Source organism: Moschus berezovskii, chromosome 14, assembly GCF_049115385.1.
Source record: "Moschus berezovskii isolate FMDL1 chromosome 14, NW_MosBer_1.0, whole genome shotgun sequence".
Lineage (NCBI taxonomy): Eukaryota > Metazoa > Chordata > Mammalia > Artiodactyla > Moschidae > Moschus > Moschus berezovskii.
The window spans coordinates 45,209,294-45,223,960 of record NC_142473.1 but is presented as its reverse complement, the minus strand read 5'-3'; the positions used below and the strand labels follow the sequence as shown (position 1 = coordinate 45,223,960).

The following is a 14,667-nucleotide window of genomic DNA, read 5'->3' as shown; positions in this document are numbered from 1 at the left end:
GTAATGTGACCTTTAATTTCTTGTTTTGTCTTAGTGACTTTTTCAAGCATTAAGTTTTCTGGGTTGTTCTCATTTAAGATTTTGTTGTTGGTGTTTAGTCAGTAAGTCGTGTTCGACTCTTTGTGACCCCATGGACTGCCGCCTACCAGACCCCTCTGTCCATGAGATTTTCCTGGCAAGAATACTGGAGTGGGTTGCCATTTCTTCTCCTGGGGATCTTCCCAACCCAGGGATTGAACCCATGTCTCCTGAATTGGCAGGCAGATTCTTTACCGCTGAGCCACCAGGGAAGCCACTTAAGGATTCAGTTCAGTTCAGTTGCTCAGTCGTGTCTGACTCTCCGCGACCCCATGAATCACAGCACGCCAGGCCTCCCTGTCCATCACTAACTCCTGGAGTTCACTCAAACTCATATCCACAGAGTCGGTGATGCCATCCAGCCATCTCATTCTCTGTCGTCCCCTTCTCCTCCTGCCCCCAACCTTTCCCAGCATCAGAGTCTTTTCCAGTGAGTCAACTCGTCGCATGAGGTGGCCAAAGTACTGCAGTTTCAGCTTTAGCACCAGTCCTTCCAATGAACACCCAGGATTGATCTCCTTTAGAATGGACTGGTTGGATCTCCTTGCAGTCCAAGGGACTCTCAAGAGTCTTCTCCAACACCACAGTTCAAAAGCATCAATTCTTCGGCGATCAGCTTTCTTCACAGTCCAACTCTCACATCCATACATGACCACGGGAAAAACCATAGCCTTGACTAGACGGACCTTGGTTGGCAAAGTAATGTCTCTGCTTTTTAATATACTATCAAGGTTGGTCATAACTTTCCTTCCAAGGAGTAAGCGTCTTTTAATTTCCTGGCTGCAATCAGCATCTGCAGTGATTTTGGAGCCCAAAAAAAAAAAGTTTGACACTGTTTCCACTGTTTTTTCCATCTATTTCCCATGAAGTGATGGGACCAGATGCCATGATCTTTGTTTTCTGAATGTTGAGCTTCAAGCCAACCTTTTCACTCTCCTCTTTCACTTTCATCAAGAGGCTTTTTCGTTCCTCTTCACTTTCTGCCATAAGGGTGATGTCATCTGCATATCTGAGGTTATTGATATTTCTCCCAGCAATCTTGATTCCAGCTTGTGCTTCTTCCAGCCCAGCGTTCCTCATGATGTACTCTGCATATAAGTTAAATAAGCAAGGTGACAATATACAGCCTTGACGTACTCCTTTTCCTATTTGGAACCAGTCTGTTGTTCCATGTACAGTTTACCAGCTCATAAATTGGCTAGGTTATATAGCTAGATAATAAAGATATTTTTAATCAGTTTTTTTAATTAAAACTTTTAAGATAAAAAATTTAAAGTTAAATATAGTTTGTGAATGAGACTTTGAGAGCACAGATAATGCTAATTAATTTCTTCTACTCATTGACCTCCCCAAATTCTCTGGTTCCTCTGTCCTCATCCAGTAAAGGATTCATAATGTCCCACTCTATTCATTTGGAAACTTCTCTGATTTAATTATTAGGAATATGTACAGTCACTTAACATAGTTGTTACAGAGTGATAAATCTTCCTTATTCTCAAAACTGCCATAAAGCATTTTTTTCTGATTGGAATTCATCACAATAGTTAAGAAATGCCTTTTCCCAGAGGCTCAAAAATAATTTCAAACATTCTCAAGTTTTATTTATGCTCTTAAGTACTAAGAGTCAAATTATTTCCTGAGCTTATCACTTTCCCTGTCTGTAAAGTAAGGATGATAATTGATTTTTATAGCTTTTCTAAAAAGGGATTGCCTTAGATAGAGTAAATGTTCATTGAGTGGTACCTGTGTCCAGGTAATATTTTGAAAGGTTTAATTTGAAATAATATCTCAAACACTTCTGCTTAAGCTAGGAAATCTATCCATAGTATACCAAACTTTCAAAGGAGATTTCCTACTTGGAGTTCAGTATTAGATTGGTCTTCTTGTATTCCTAATGTAGTTCTTGTAGAAGGAAGTCTTTTTCAAGAGAAAAAAACTGAGACAGAAGGTTTGACAGGAACTTTGAGGAAGTTATAGGTCCATTTCTTGGGAGAAGAGTAGGTGTTCTGGCTTAGTTAAAAGAGGTTTTGGAAATGATCTCTTTGAACTTCGTGTAGAATTCTAAAGTAGGTTTTCATTTCCATTTTTCCTTGAACCAGACTTTCTTGAAGAATGAAGACTATATATTAGATGTAATCCTTACAACAAAATTCTTGGCAAAAAGTTGGTACTTAGAACTTCTGTGCAGTGCCTTAAACATATCAAGGGCCTACATTTAGAGAAGGGTTTTCAAACTGTGTATTTAAAATATTTAAGGAGAAGGGAGGAAGGAGTTGTTTGAGGATTTCTAGGAAGAATTCTTTAAGTTAAATTTGTCTGAAAGAGATTTAAAAATCATAAAAGAATGGAAAAGTATTATTTACTGTTGTTGCAGTTCTACCTCCTATAACTGGAGTATAAAATTCTTGAGAGAGACAGTATCTTGTTTTTCTAATTGTCTATAATACCTAGCATAGTGATAAACTGAATTGAACTTTTTGTTCAAGAAAGGAGATGGTATTCTTTTGGGATTTGAGAACAACAGAAGCTCATTTTGAAGCTTAGGTTCTCTGCTTTTGTGGGTTTTGATGAAAGAAATGGTAGTTTTATACTGTTACTTTGCAACTGTAAGCATAAATGAGGTTTAGTAGAATTCTGAATCAATAATTTGTTAATAGAGGATGTTAATAAGGATGTTAACAGAAATGATTTTAAAATACACTTTTTTGTTTAAGGTCTCACTTTTTCAAGAGAAAATAAATTTGCTTAAGGTAGAATAAGTATTTTTCTTAGCAATAGTGTCTTAAATTTTGTGAAAAAGTTCATAGCATATAAATTAAAAGGTTTATATTTTCCTTTTATTTGCCTTATAATTGTAAGATAATTATGTTTTATTAAGAAATCTCCTCAGACTGAAAGTTGCACTGACAGTGGAGCAGAAAATGAAGGCAGTTGTCACAGTGATCAGATGAGCAATGATTTCTCCAATGATGATGGTGTTGATGAAGGAATCTGCCTTGAAAACAATAGCGGAACTGAAAAGATTCCAAAACCTGGACTTGAGAAGGTATTTTATAATTTGTGGTTTTTAGTTGAAAGGCAGAAAAAGTAATCGCTGAGCTGCTATTATAATTCTCTTAAAAAATTTAATTGCTACTGTTTTTAGGCATATATGTGATCAAAATTAAACTTTAGGAAAAACTGCTTACAGGTGGGAGCATTGACTTCTGAGACACTGAACTGTAACTGGCCTTTGAAGTAACAACAAGGCTCTAAATCTTATATCAGAGTTTTCTCATATAGCAGATTGAAAGCTTTAGGTTAGATTTGTTAATTAAAAAAATTCTGGCTATAGAATCCTTTCTGAAACAATAAGAATCTTTTTTAGATAGGGAACCCCTCCGTTTCCCTCCCCTGCCCTATGATAGCCCTTAAGGGACTTCAAAAAATGATACAATTCCATGGATTATAATTTAAAAACTACAAGACTGAATAATATCTAGGATAGAATCTTTTTTGTTACTAGGTCAGTGATTTTTGGAGAAGGAAATGGCAACCCACTCCAGCATTCTTGCCTGGAGAATCCCAGGGACAGAGGAGCCTAGTGGGCTGCCGTCTGTGGGGTTGCACAGAGTCAGACACAACTGAAGTGACTTAGCAGCAGCAGTGATTTTTAAGATTTTTCAAACTATTTCACATTTGTGTAATTTGCTTTTTTGAGGGTAGAAGTAAAATGAAGTCGCTCAGTCATGTCCGACTCTTTGCAACCCCATGGACTGTACCTACCAGGCTCCTCCATCCATGGGATTTTCCAGGCAAGAGTACTGGAGTGGGTTGCCATTTTGAGGGTAGAATTACAGATCAAATGTCTTGAACATAGTATGAATAATAAATCACCAGTGTGAAGACTGATCATGAATTCAAGTCTTACACAGTCATATTAAATACAGGCTTTTTTAAGGCAGTATTTAAGAGTGGAGTTTCACTTGCATAAATCTGTTTTTAGACCAAGATCATTATTCTCATCACCATCACCACTACTCTTTACCTTTTAAAATTATCTCTTTCTTTCAGGGCAGATAGATGAGTGTGAATTGCTGTGATGAATAATGTAGCAGATACATCATAACTTGGTGTAAAGATCATTGTTTTCAAGCAAGAGTTGGAAAACTGTGGCTCAAGAGCTAAATCCACCCCTTGCCTGGTTTTTCTACATAGACAATAATGTCTTACTTTTTTTTTTTTCCCCCTTTGTTTTGTTTCACTGGATAGGATTTCCCATACCGTGTTGAATAGGAATGGTGAGAGAAGACATTCTTGCCTTATTATTCCCAGTCTCAGGAGTAAAGTATTCAGTCTCTCATCATTAAGTATGACATTGGCTCTTTCATAGGTTTTATGGGTTTTTTGTAGATGTTATCAATTTGAGGATATACTTCTCTTCGTAGTTTATTGAGAGTCTTTATCATGGATGGATTTGGATTTTGCCAAATGCTGTTCTGGGTTCAATTGATTATGATCATATAATTTGTCTTTTTTAGCCTGGTTTACATTGGTTGATTTTCTAATGTTGAACCAGCTTTGCATACCTGAGAGACATCAAATCAATAGATTAGTGTATCACAGATACTACATAAATACATATGTTCGAAATCATCTTATTTGAATTTTTAAAAATGTATTTTTAAATATTTTTAAAATTTGAGATGTATTGATTTTGGTGTGCGTATCAGAATAGTCTTGTGTGAAGCATCTGCTTCTAAAATTTCAGACTATTTTCTTCTTTTTACATAAATATATAAATTGATATCTCAGTTATGCATTGTTCTAAAGGTTATAGCATAATTAAAATGTAAAGGAATATGTTGAATGAAACTTGTGGTATATAAAATTATGTGGTGAATTACCATTTTAATGATCTTGGAGAAAAGTTGATTTGCCATAAATACATAGGACAACTAACATATTACCTCACTGTGTTTTAGTAGAGAATAAGAAATATACAAATTAGGGTTTTGTGTTTCTCCTCTGCTCTGAGTTACTTTTTTTTTTCCTTAGAATTCCTTGATCTATGAGCTCTTCTCCGTTATGGTTCATTCAGGGAGTGCTGCTGGTGGCCATTATTATGCTTGCATAAAGTCTTTCAGTGATGAGCAGTGGTACAGCTTCAATGATCAACATGTCAGCAGGGTAAGGAGGAGTTTTTTTTTTAAGATTATTATTCTGAAAGACAGGAGTAGGGATGTTTCTCATCAGTAGAAGGGTTTATTAAAAATGGGAGACTGTCTGTCCAGTGAAGCATTTTAAGACACATACCTAATCAGTCTTCTGTTTTTGTTTGCAGTAAATTTCCTTTGTTTATTGTTATCTCCTTGTTTTGTTTTATTTTGAGCTTGTTGAGTGTTGTAGAGATAGATTCCCAGTTTTCTTCTTGGCTTGAGCCTTCATGTGGGCTGCCTATTTAAGAGGACTAGAAATGACTGACCATTAGTAGCCACTGATTATGATTACATTTTGAGAAATGGTATGTGGGTGGTCTGTTTAACTCTGAGGTTAAAACTTGAGTTCATATTGACATAAAGGTGTTAGATCATACCAAAAAAAGTAAGTACTATAACAACTTTTAGATAACACAAGAGGACATTAAGAAAACACATGGTGGATCTTCAGGAAGCAGAGGATATTACTCCAGTGCTTTTGCAAGGTAAATAACTTCCTGGTTTTACTGTTCATAAATTAGAATTACAAGCTTTACAACATTTTATGCATTAAAAAGATTTAACCCAGGGGTCAACAAGCTGTAACCTATAGGCCAGATTCATGCTGCCTGCAGTTTCTGAAAATAAAGTTTTACAGAAGCGCCACCATGCTCATTGGTTTAAATACTATATGTTCATCTTTCCCACCACAACAGTAGAGTTGCCCAAAAAGCCTATGGCTTTTACTATCTGGCCCTTTTCCTTAAAAAATTTGCTGACTGCTGGTTTAACTGTAGCAGTCATTCTGGGACAAAGGTTTTTTGAAGATTTTACTGTGTTACCAAAAGAAGACAGGATTTTCTCATAAATGTGTCAAAGTAGTCTTTTTTCCTAGAATGTTTAAATCTGAACCTGTTCAAGAATACATTATTTTTAATTGTTTGAAACAATGAAAAAATTTCTATTTAAAGTAAAAATTTGATGCTAGGAAATGGAATCTTTTTAGTCGACTTTTTGTCCCCATTAATCGTTTTTATGTTTCTACTAGCTCCACAAATGCTTATATGCTGATATATAGACTGAAGGACCCAGCAAGAAATGCAAGTATGTTGACATATATTTACTTGATTTTTGTCTGTGTTTTTAACATGTTTTTTTTTCAAGCTTTATAAACCTAGATAAAACTACTTTTAAATGATAGGACTATTAAATTTTTTTATGTGTAGAGAATTAATTATAAAGATAGTTTTGAGGTAACACTAATTGGTAAAAGCATTTGGGAAAAAGTTGAACTTTTCTTTGTAACACTAAGAGACAAAACTTACTCTGCATTATGTACATTGGATATTTGTTTCCAATAAGATTGTATTCTGTGTAGTTTGCTGCAGTGATAACAGTCCCTGATCTGTGTAGCCATCATAACTCACAATTTGCATGTCCTAGAAGAAATTATTTATTTAACTTTTCTAAGTCTTACTTTCCACATATGTGAAATGGGGATGTTATAGTTTTTTCTTTTTTAGTGTTATAGAAAGTTGAGATAAAATCTTAAGCATTTAGTTTCATACTTGAGTTAAATATCTTTGCTTATTTGCTTAAAAAGCAAGTAAAATTTTAAGAGTTGAGTATGCATCCTTTATTATATTTTAATTTTATTAAGAATCCTAAAAATAATGCTGTATACAAAACGTATGGATTTGCCATTCTTTTTTCCTTTTGTAATTGCTACTTTAAAAAAATTACAGTTCCTATGTGTTCTTGCTAGCTCTGATCTTGGCAGAAACAATATTTGCAGATAGGGGTATGATGTGTGTGTATATAGAGATCCATAGACAGGTGATATGTCTGCTCGTATTTTCACAATTAATAGAATCATTGTCTTTGATTTCAACATATTTCCTTTGTTTAGAAATTGCCATACTATAAGTAAGTCTTTTAAGCAGTCTAATTAATGTTTTTGTTTACATTTTCATAAACCCTCATGAGATTGTGAATTCAGTTGTTGCAAGGCCTAGGACTTATTTATCTTTTCACCAATGATATGATTCAGGGACTGCTGTATAGGGGCTGTTCAATAATTTACAATGTAATTATAGGAAAGAGAAAAAAGAAATTACAATGAGAACTCATTTCAGAATAGGGATTTCAGAGTAGAAGTGTTCATTCTCACTTTACACGTAAAGAAACTGTACCCGAAGGGTGACTTGTCCACGGTCATAGCTGTCTAGAGGTGGGGTCAGGATTACAGCTCATGCATCTTCCGTGGCACTCAGTACCCCATGTGTTTTCAGTAGTGCAATAATTCAGCTTTCTTTTATCTGCTCCCCAAAACTCTAGTTTTGTGGTAAAGCACCAGGGGGCACTGTATGTATAGTGCAGAATATTTTTTAAATTAGAGCTCATTTCTAAAAACAGTGGATTTTTACCTTCCAAAGAGGAATGTTTTTTTTTTTTTTAATATAAACTGTTCTCCCTTTTTAATGCCCAATAATCACTGGCTTTATTAAACAATGTCATAATCTCATACTGTCACTTCTAACAGTTTGAGTTACATTTGAAGTTCTTTGATTAGAAGGCAGCTGGGAACTTCCCTGATAACACAGTGGATAGGAATCCACCTGCCACGGCAGGGGACATGGGTTCAGTCCCTGGTCTGGGAAGATTCCACATGTCATGGAGCGACTAAGCTTGTGTGCCACAACTATTGAGCCTACACTCACATATTGCAACTACTGAGCCTGCGCATGTGCTGCCACTACTGACGCCCGTGCACCTAGAGCCTGTGTTTTGCAACAGAAGGCACCACAATGAGGTGGCCAGGCACCATGAGAAAGAGTAGCCCCTGTTCGCCGCAACTACAGAAAGCCCACGCAAAAAACAAAGACCCAGTGCAGCCAAAAATAAATAAGTAAATAATAATAATAAAAAAAAAGAATGGTGCCTCCCTTATTAAAAAAGGCAGCTAAAAGACTACTTTGAGAACAAAGGAAAGATGATCATATTAGTGAATAATAATAAATACCATTTGTAGTAATAGGGTATCAACAGTATTTACTACATTTCATTATATCCCAGGTAATAACTCTCTGTGGTAGGTGCTATTTATAAGCTGAAAAAAAACAAGGTTTAGAGAAGTAAACCTGCCCAAGGTTGCACAACTTTGTGACAGCACTGTTTGAAATCAGAAGTGCTTTTATTTTCAAGTTTAAGCGAGGCTTTTTCACTCTAAAAATCTTAATTTACCTGCTAGAGTTGTCAGGAGCCAAGAGGTATATAGGTAAAGATTCGGCTTTTTTGAGACCTAACCATGTGTCATTATTAACTACCTCTTCACCCTTGTCTGGAAGAACTTTGTGTTCCACGTTGAAAGATTGATGTAATTGAAGTAAATTTTAATAACAGATGTAGTAGAAGTATATTCTCTGGAAATATAGTAGAACAAAATTGTATAAAGGAAGCTCAGTCTCAGTGGCACTGTTTTACCCTGTTTTTACTATTAACAGAATTTCTAGAAGTAGATGAGTATCCAGAACATATTAAAAACTTGGTGCAGAGAGAAAGAGAATTGGAAGAACAAGAAAAGAGGCAACGAGAAATTGAGCGCAATACATGCAAGGTTAGATTTCCTGATTTACTTTTATTTAAAAAGTGCTGTTAAACTTTGCTTAACTGCATTGAGTTGTGTAATCATTAAGCAGTGTAACCAACTATATTACTGAGGTAAAGTGATTTTATTTTATGCATAAAAAATCAGTAGTGTAATGATAATAGTGCTGGTAAGGTTACAATGAGATGAACTTTGTAATATTCTTCTGCAGGAAAAAATTTATAAACTTTTCTGTCTAGCATTTGCGTTACATTTATCAAGAGCCTTAAAGCAAATTTATATTCTTTAATATGTTTCTCTTAAAAAATATTATCTAATGAAATAATTACAGTGCAGTAAAAATTTTGCCTACCACAGCATTCTCCACAGTATATTCCAAATTAGGGAAAAATTGGAAGCAACTTGAATGTATGTCAGTAGGAAAGTGATTTCATAAATTGTGGTACATGCTTATAAAGAAACATGTAGGTTTTAAAATGAATGATTTTGAATTTTTGATAGCAAGACAGTATCAGTTATTAAATGAGATAAATAGACCCGAGGGAGAGTGATCTCAATTATATTTTTTAAGAATTATAATAATTTGATTTATTTATTTATTTTTTTAATTAATTAATTTTTTATTGGAGGAAAATTATTTTACAATATTATATTGGTTGGTTTTGCCATACATTGACATGAATTCGCCCCGGGTTTACATAGGTTCCCCCTCCTGAACCCCCCTCCCACCTCCCTCCTCCCTTTATCCTCCCTCTGGGTCATCCCCGCATGCCAGCCCCGAGCATCCTATAACATGCATTGACCCTGAACTAGTGATTCGTTTCACATATGACAACATACGTGTTTCAATGCCATTCTCCCAAATTATCCCACCCTCACCCTCTCCCACAGAGTCCCAAAGACTGTTCTATACATCTGTGTCTCTTTTGCTGTCTCGTATACAGGGTTATCATTTGCATCTTTCTAAATTCCATATATATGCGTTAGTATGCTGTATTGGTGTTTTTCTTTCTGGCTTACTTCACTCTGTATAATAGGCTCCAGTTTCATCCACCTCATTAGAACTGATTCAAATGTATTCTTTTTAATGGCTGAATAATACTCCATTGTGTATATGTACCAAAGCTTTCTTATCCATTCGTCTGCAGATGGACATCTAGGTTGCTTCCATGTCCTGGCTATTATAAACAGTGCTGCAATGAACATTGGAGTACATGTGTCTCTTTCAATTCTGGTTTCCTCGGTGTGTATGCCCAGGAGTGCGATTGCTGGATCATATGGCAGTTCTATTTCCAGTTTTTTGAGGAATCTCCACACTGTTCTCCATAGTGGCTGTACTAGTTTGCATTCCCACCAACAGTGTAAGAGGGTTCCTTTCTCTTCACATCCTCTCCAGCATTTATTGTATGTAGACTTTTGGATAGCAGCCATTCTGACTGGTGTGAAATGGTATCTCATTGTGAGTTTGATTTGCATCTCTCTGATTATGAGGGATGTTGAGCATTTTTTCATGTGTTTGTTAGCCATCTGTATGTCTTCTTTGGAGAAATGTCTGTTTAGTTATTTGGCCCATTTTTTGATTGGGTCATTTACTTTTCTGGAATTGAGCTGCAGGAGCTGCTTGTATATTTTGGAGATTAATCCTTTATCAGTTGCTTCATTTGCTATTATTTTCTCCCATTCTGAAGGCTGTCTTTTCACCTTGCTTATAGTTTCCTTTGCTGTGCAGAAGCTTTTGATTTTAATTAGGTCCCATTTGTTTATATTTGCTTTTATTTCCAATATTCTGGGAGGTGGGTCATGGAGGATCCTGCTGTGATTTATGTCGGAGAGTGTTTTGCCTACGTTCTCCTCTAGGAGTTTTATAGTTTCTGGTCTTACATTTAGCTCTCTATTCCATTTTGAGTTTATTTTGGAGTATGGTGTTAGGAAGTGTTCTAGTTTCATTCTTTTACAAGTGGCTGACCAGTTTTCCCAGCACCACTTGTTAAAGAGACTGTCTTTTCTCCATTTTATATTCTTGCCTCCTTTGTCAAAGATGAGGTGTCCATAGGTGCGTGGATTTATCTCTGGGCTTTCTATTTTGTTCCATTGATCTTTATTTCTGTCTTTATGCCAGTACCATACTGTCTTGATGACTGTGGCTTTGTAGTAGAGCCTGAAGTCCGGCAGGTTAATTCCCCCAGTTCCATTTTTCTTCCTCAAGATTGCTTTGGCTATTGAGGTTTTTTGTATTTCCATACAAATTGTGAGATTATTTGTTCTAGTTCTGTGAAAAATATCCTTGGTAGCTTGATAGGGATTGCATTGAATGTATAAATTACTAATGATAATAGTGCTGGTAAGGTTACAGTGAGATGAACTTTGTAATATTCTTCTGCAGGAAAAAATTTATAAACCTTTCTGTCTAGCATTTGTGTTACATTTATCAAGAGCCTTAAAGCAAATTTATATTCTTTAATATGTTTCTCTTAAAAAATATTATCTAATGAAATAATTACAGTGCAGTAAAAATTTTGCCTATCACAGCATTCTCCACAGTATATTCCAAATTAGGGAAAAATTGGAAGCAACTTGAATGTATGTCAGTAGGAAAGTGATTTCATAAATTGTGGTACATGCTTATAAAGAAACATGTAGTTGTTAAAATGAATGATTTTGAATTTTTGATAGCAAGACAGTATCAGTTATTAAATGAGATAAATAGACCCGAGGGAGAGTGATCTCAATTATATTTTTTAAGAATTATAATAATTTGATTTAAATACGGTCTACAAAAGAAGTAATTTGATTTATGACTTATTGAGTTAATGATATTTTACTTTTACATTTTCTAGATAAAATTATTCTGTTTGCATCCTGTGAAACAAGTGATGATGGAAAATAAATTGGAGGTTCATAAGGATAAGACACTAAAGGAAGCAGTAGAAATGGCTTATAAGGTATGTTTAATTGTACTTTTGGCATTTAATTATTGATATCTTACATAATGGTACTAACATTTTCCCAAGTTTTTATTATAGTCAGTAGTAGTATAAGCACTTGCAGTAGCTTTGTTTTTTCTTTTCCCACTTGGAGTAGCCCATTAAATCCTATCAATGTATCTCTTAAGGAACGTAGTTTATACCTCTTCTTTAAAATGTGGTTCATTGCTTTTGAGAACTTTCTCACTCTGAAAGCCAGTTAAGCTTTCTAGAATTCAGAAATAGAATTTGTTGCAACAAAGATATTTATTTATTCTTTATATTCAGATCGTTTTTGTTTTTTATTGCTAAGTCGCTTCAATCATGTCCTACTCTTTGTGACCCTATGGACTGTAGCCTGTCAGGCCCCTTTGTCCATGGGATTCTCCAGGAAAGAATACTGGAGTGAGTTGCCATGCCCTCCTCCAGGGGATCTTCCCAACACAGGGATGGAACCTGTGTCTCTTACGTCTCCTGCATTGGCAGGCAAGTTCTTTGCCAGTAGCACCACTGTAGCGGATACTTATTGAATGACTACCATATGAGGCATAAGAGAACTAGAATGAGCAAGATAGCATGAGCTGTTAGAGGTACCAAAGTGAACAAGATAGGCTCACTGCCTTTATGGAGTTTGTAATCCCACTGGGGGGAAAATGGACAAGATATTTAAAAACCACAGTATTTAAATATTTAAAGATAATTTGCAAATATCTTACTGTTTAGATGCCATGAAGTAATTCAGAAGTATAGTAAGGTTATTTAATCTGAGACTTAAACCATGAGAAGGAGACAGCTGTGCAAGAAACGGGAAAGAGCATGTGTAAAAACTCAGGTGAAGAAGTGCATGATCAAGAAGCTAAAAAAGGAAGCATTGTTTTTAGGTCATCTTGAATGAGAATAGAGTGGCATAGAACAAAATTAAATGATTTTCACAGGATAGAAATTTTATTTTATTCTAAGAATAAATAGTTCAAACCTAGAGAAAAAATTGCACCATCATTTCATTTATAATTATGAATAGAACCAATGAAAAAAGGAAAAATAATTCATAAGATCACTGGCATTTATTCTCAGAGTGTTGTGTGTAACCCAGCACAACCTGCACCAGAATCACATTCCTATGAAAAAGCTAATTCTTGCAAATAAATGTGAACTTATGTTTTGGCTCCTGGGATTCATGCATTTTAAATGAGTACCTCAAGTGGAATTTTTGGACACACAGAATTTGAGAACTTCTGTTACATACCTGGTCTTTCATAGCATTTCATCAGTGTTGAAAATTTATACTTAATTGTGACTGTTTTAATTAATGTTACTATCCCTCACTAAATTGTAAGCACTGTGGAGAAGGAGATGGCAACCCACTCCAGTGTTCTTGCCTGGAGAATCCCAGGGATGGCGGAGCCTGGTGGGCTGCCGTCTATGGGGTCGCACAGAGTCGGACACGACTGAAGTGACTTAGCAGCAGCAGTAGCACAAGGATGAAGAGTGCCTTAGTTTTGCTCACAGTTGCATTTCTACTACTTTTACCTAGTCAAAATTGGATGGGTATAGTCATGAACAAATAATAAATGGATAAATGTCTTTGGTTTCACCTGATTAAAGTAAAAATCCTTTAAACATAATGGTCAACTCCAGTCTAAATAATAGTGAAACCAAATTAGACTAAAATGGAGAAAATGTCTTAACAGGTTTACACAGTAAGGTCAATCAGTGATAGTGGTAAGGGTAGTTTACAGTCCATCAGTGTTGTTGTTTTTTTTAATTTTTATTGAAGTATAGTTGCTTTATAATAGTGTTAGTTTCCATTGTACAGTAAAGTGAATCAGTTATATGTATTACATATAGCCCCTCTTTTTTAAATTTCCTTCCCATTGAAGTAACTACAGAGCATTGAATACAGTTCCCTTTGCTATACAGTAGGTTCTCATATTCCATCAGTTTTTAATGTAAGGGGGAAAAAATCTTGTCTTAAAAATAGAAAGTAAAAGCTCACAAAGATAAAGAGTTAAATAGAAGGGAGAAATTGATCTTACATAAGAAAGGTAAAGCTCCATTTGTGGGTTGTGAGTGAGTGAAGAGTAGAGGGCAGTGGGGACAAACCAAGGTTTATGCACTTTCTTTAAAGTCATACTCACAAACCTTACTACTACTGCTACTACTAAGTCACTTCAATCGTGTCCGACTCTGTGTGACCCCATAGACGGCAGCCTACCAGGCTCCCCCGTCCCTGGGATTCTCCAGGCAAGAACACTGGAGTGGGTTGCCATTTCCTTCTCCAGTCTCCAGTGTGTGAAAGTGAAGTCGCTCAATCATGTCTGACTCGTAGCGACCCCATGGACTGCAGCCTACCAGGCTCCTCCGTCCATGGGATTTTCTAGGCAAGAGTATTTAGATGAGTATTAAATACTTCTAAGCAGTCCTATCCTGTGTCGCTGGGAGGTTCATGCTGTGCTGTGCTTGGTTGCTCAGTGGTGTCCAACTCTTTGTGACCCCAAGGACTGTAGCCCGTCAGGCTCCTCTGTCCATGGGGATTCTCCAGGTAAGAATACTGGAGTGGGTTGCCATGCCCTCCTCCAGGGCATCTTCCCAACCCAGGAGTTGAATTCATGTCTCCCACATTGCAGGCAGATTCTTTACCATCTGAGCCACCAGTAAGCACAAACCTTGGATGAGTATTAAATGCTTCTGAGCATTCATACTCTGTTTCTCTGAGAGATTCCATTCCCACTTAAGTGATATTTCTTGGAGTGTATGCCATCTACAAGTGACATGGAATAGAGGGGAAATTTTTGATAGAAATTCCTATCTCTGATTTGTTGGTGTTGTTGGCTTAGATTGC

At 35.9% G+C, this 14,667-nt stretch overlaps 1 protein-coding gene across 3 annotated transcripts in view; it reads left to right on the top strand.

Annotated features, from left to right (window-relative positions):
* Positions 1-14,667, top strand: part of USP47 (ubiquitin specific peptidase 47) — a 110,128-nt gene that overhangs the window by 73,652 nt on the left and 21,809 nt on the right. For all 3 annotated transcript variants that reach the window (XM_055423361.2, XM_055423359.2, XM_055423360.2), the window contains 6 exons: positions 2,957-3,124; positions 5,116-5,247; positions 5,685-5,761; positions 6,304-6,359; positions 8,759-8,871; positions 11,700-11,804. In XM_055423361.2, coding sequence (XP_055279336.1) covers positions 2,957-3,124; positions 5,116-5,247; positions 5,685-5,761; positions 6,304-6,359; positions 8,759-8,871; positions 11,700-11,804 — 651 coding nt within the window. The remainder of the gene's footprint in view (positions 1-2,956; positions 3,125-5,115; positions 5,248-5,684; positions 5,762-6,303; positions 6,360-8,758; positions 8,872-11,699; positions 11,805-14,667) is intronic.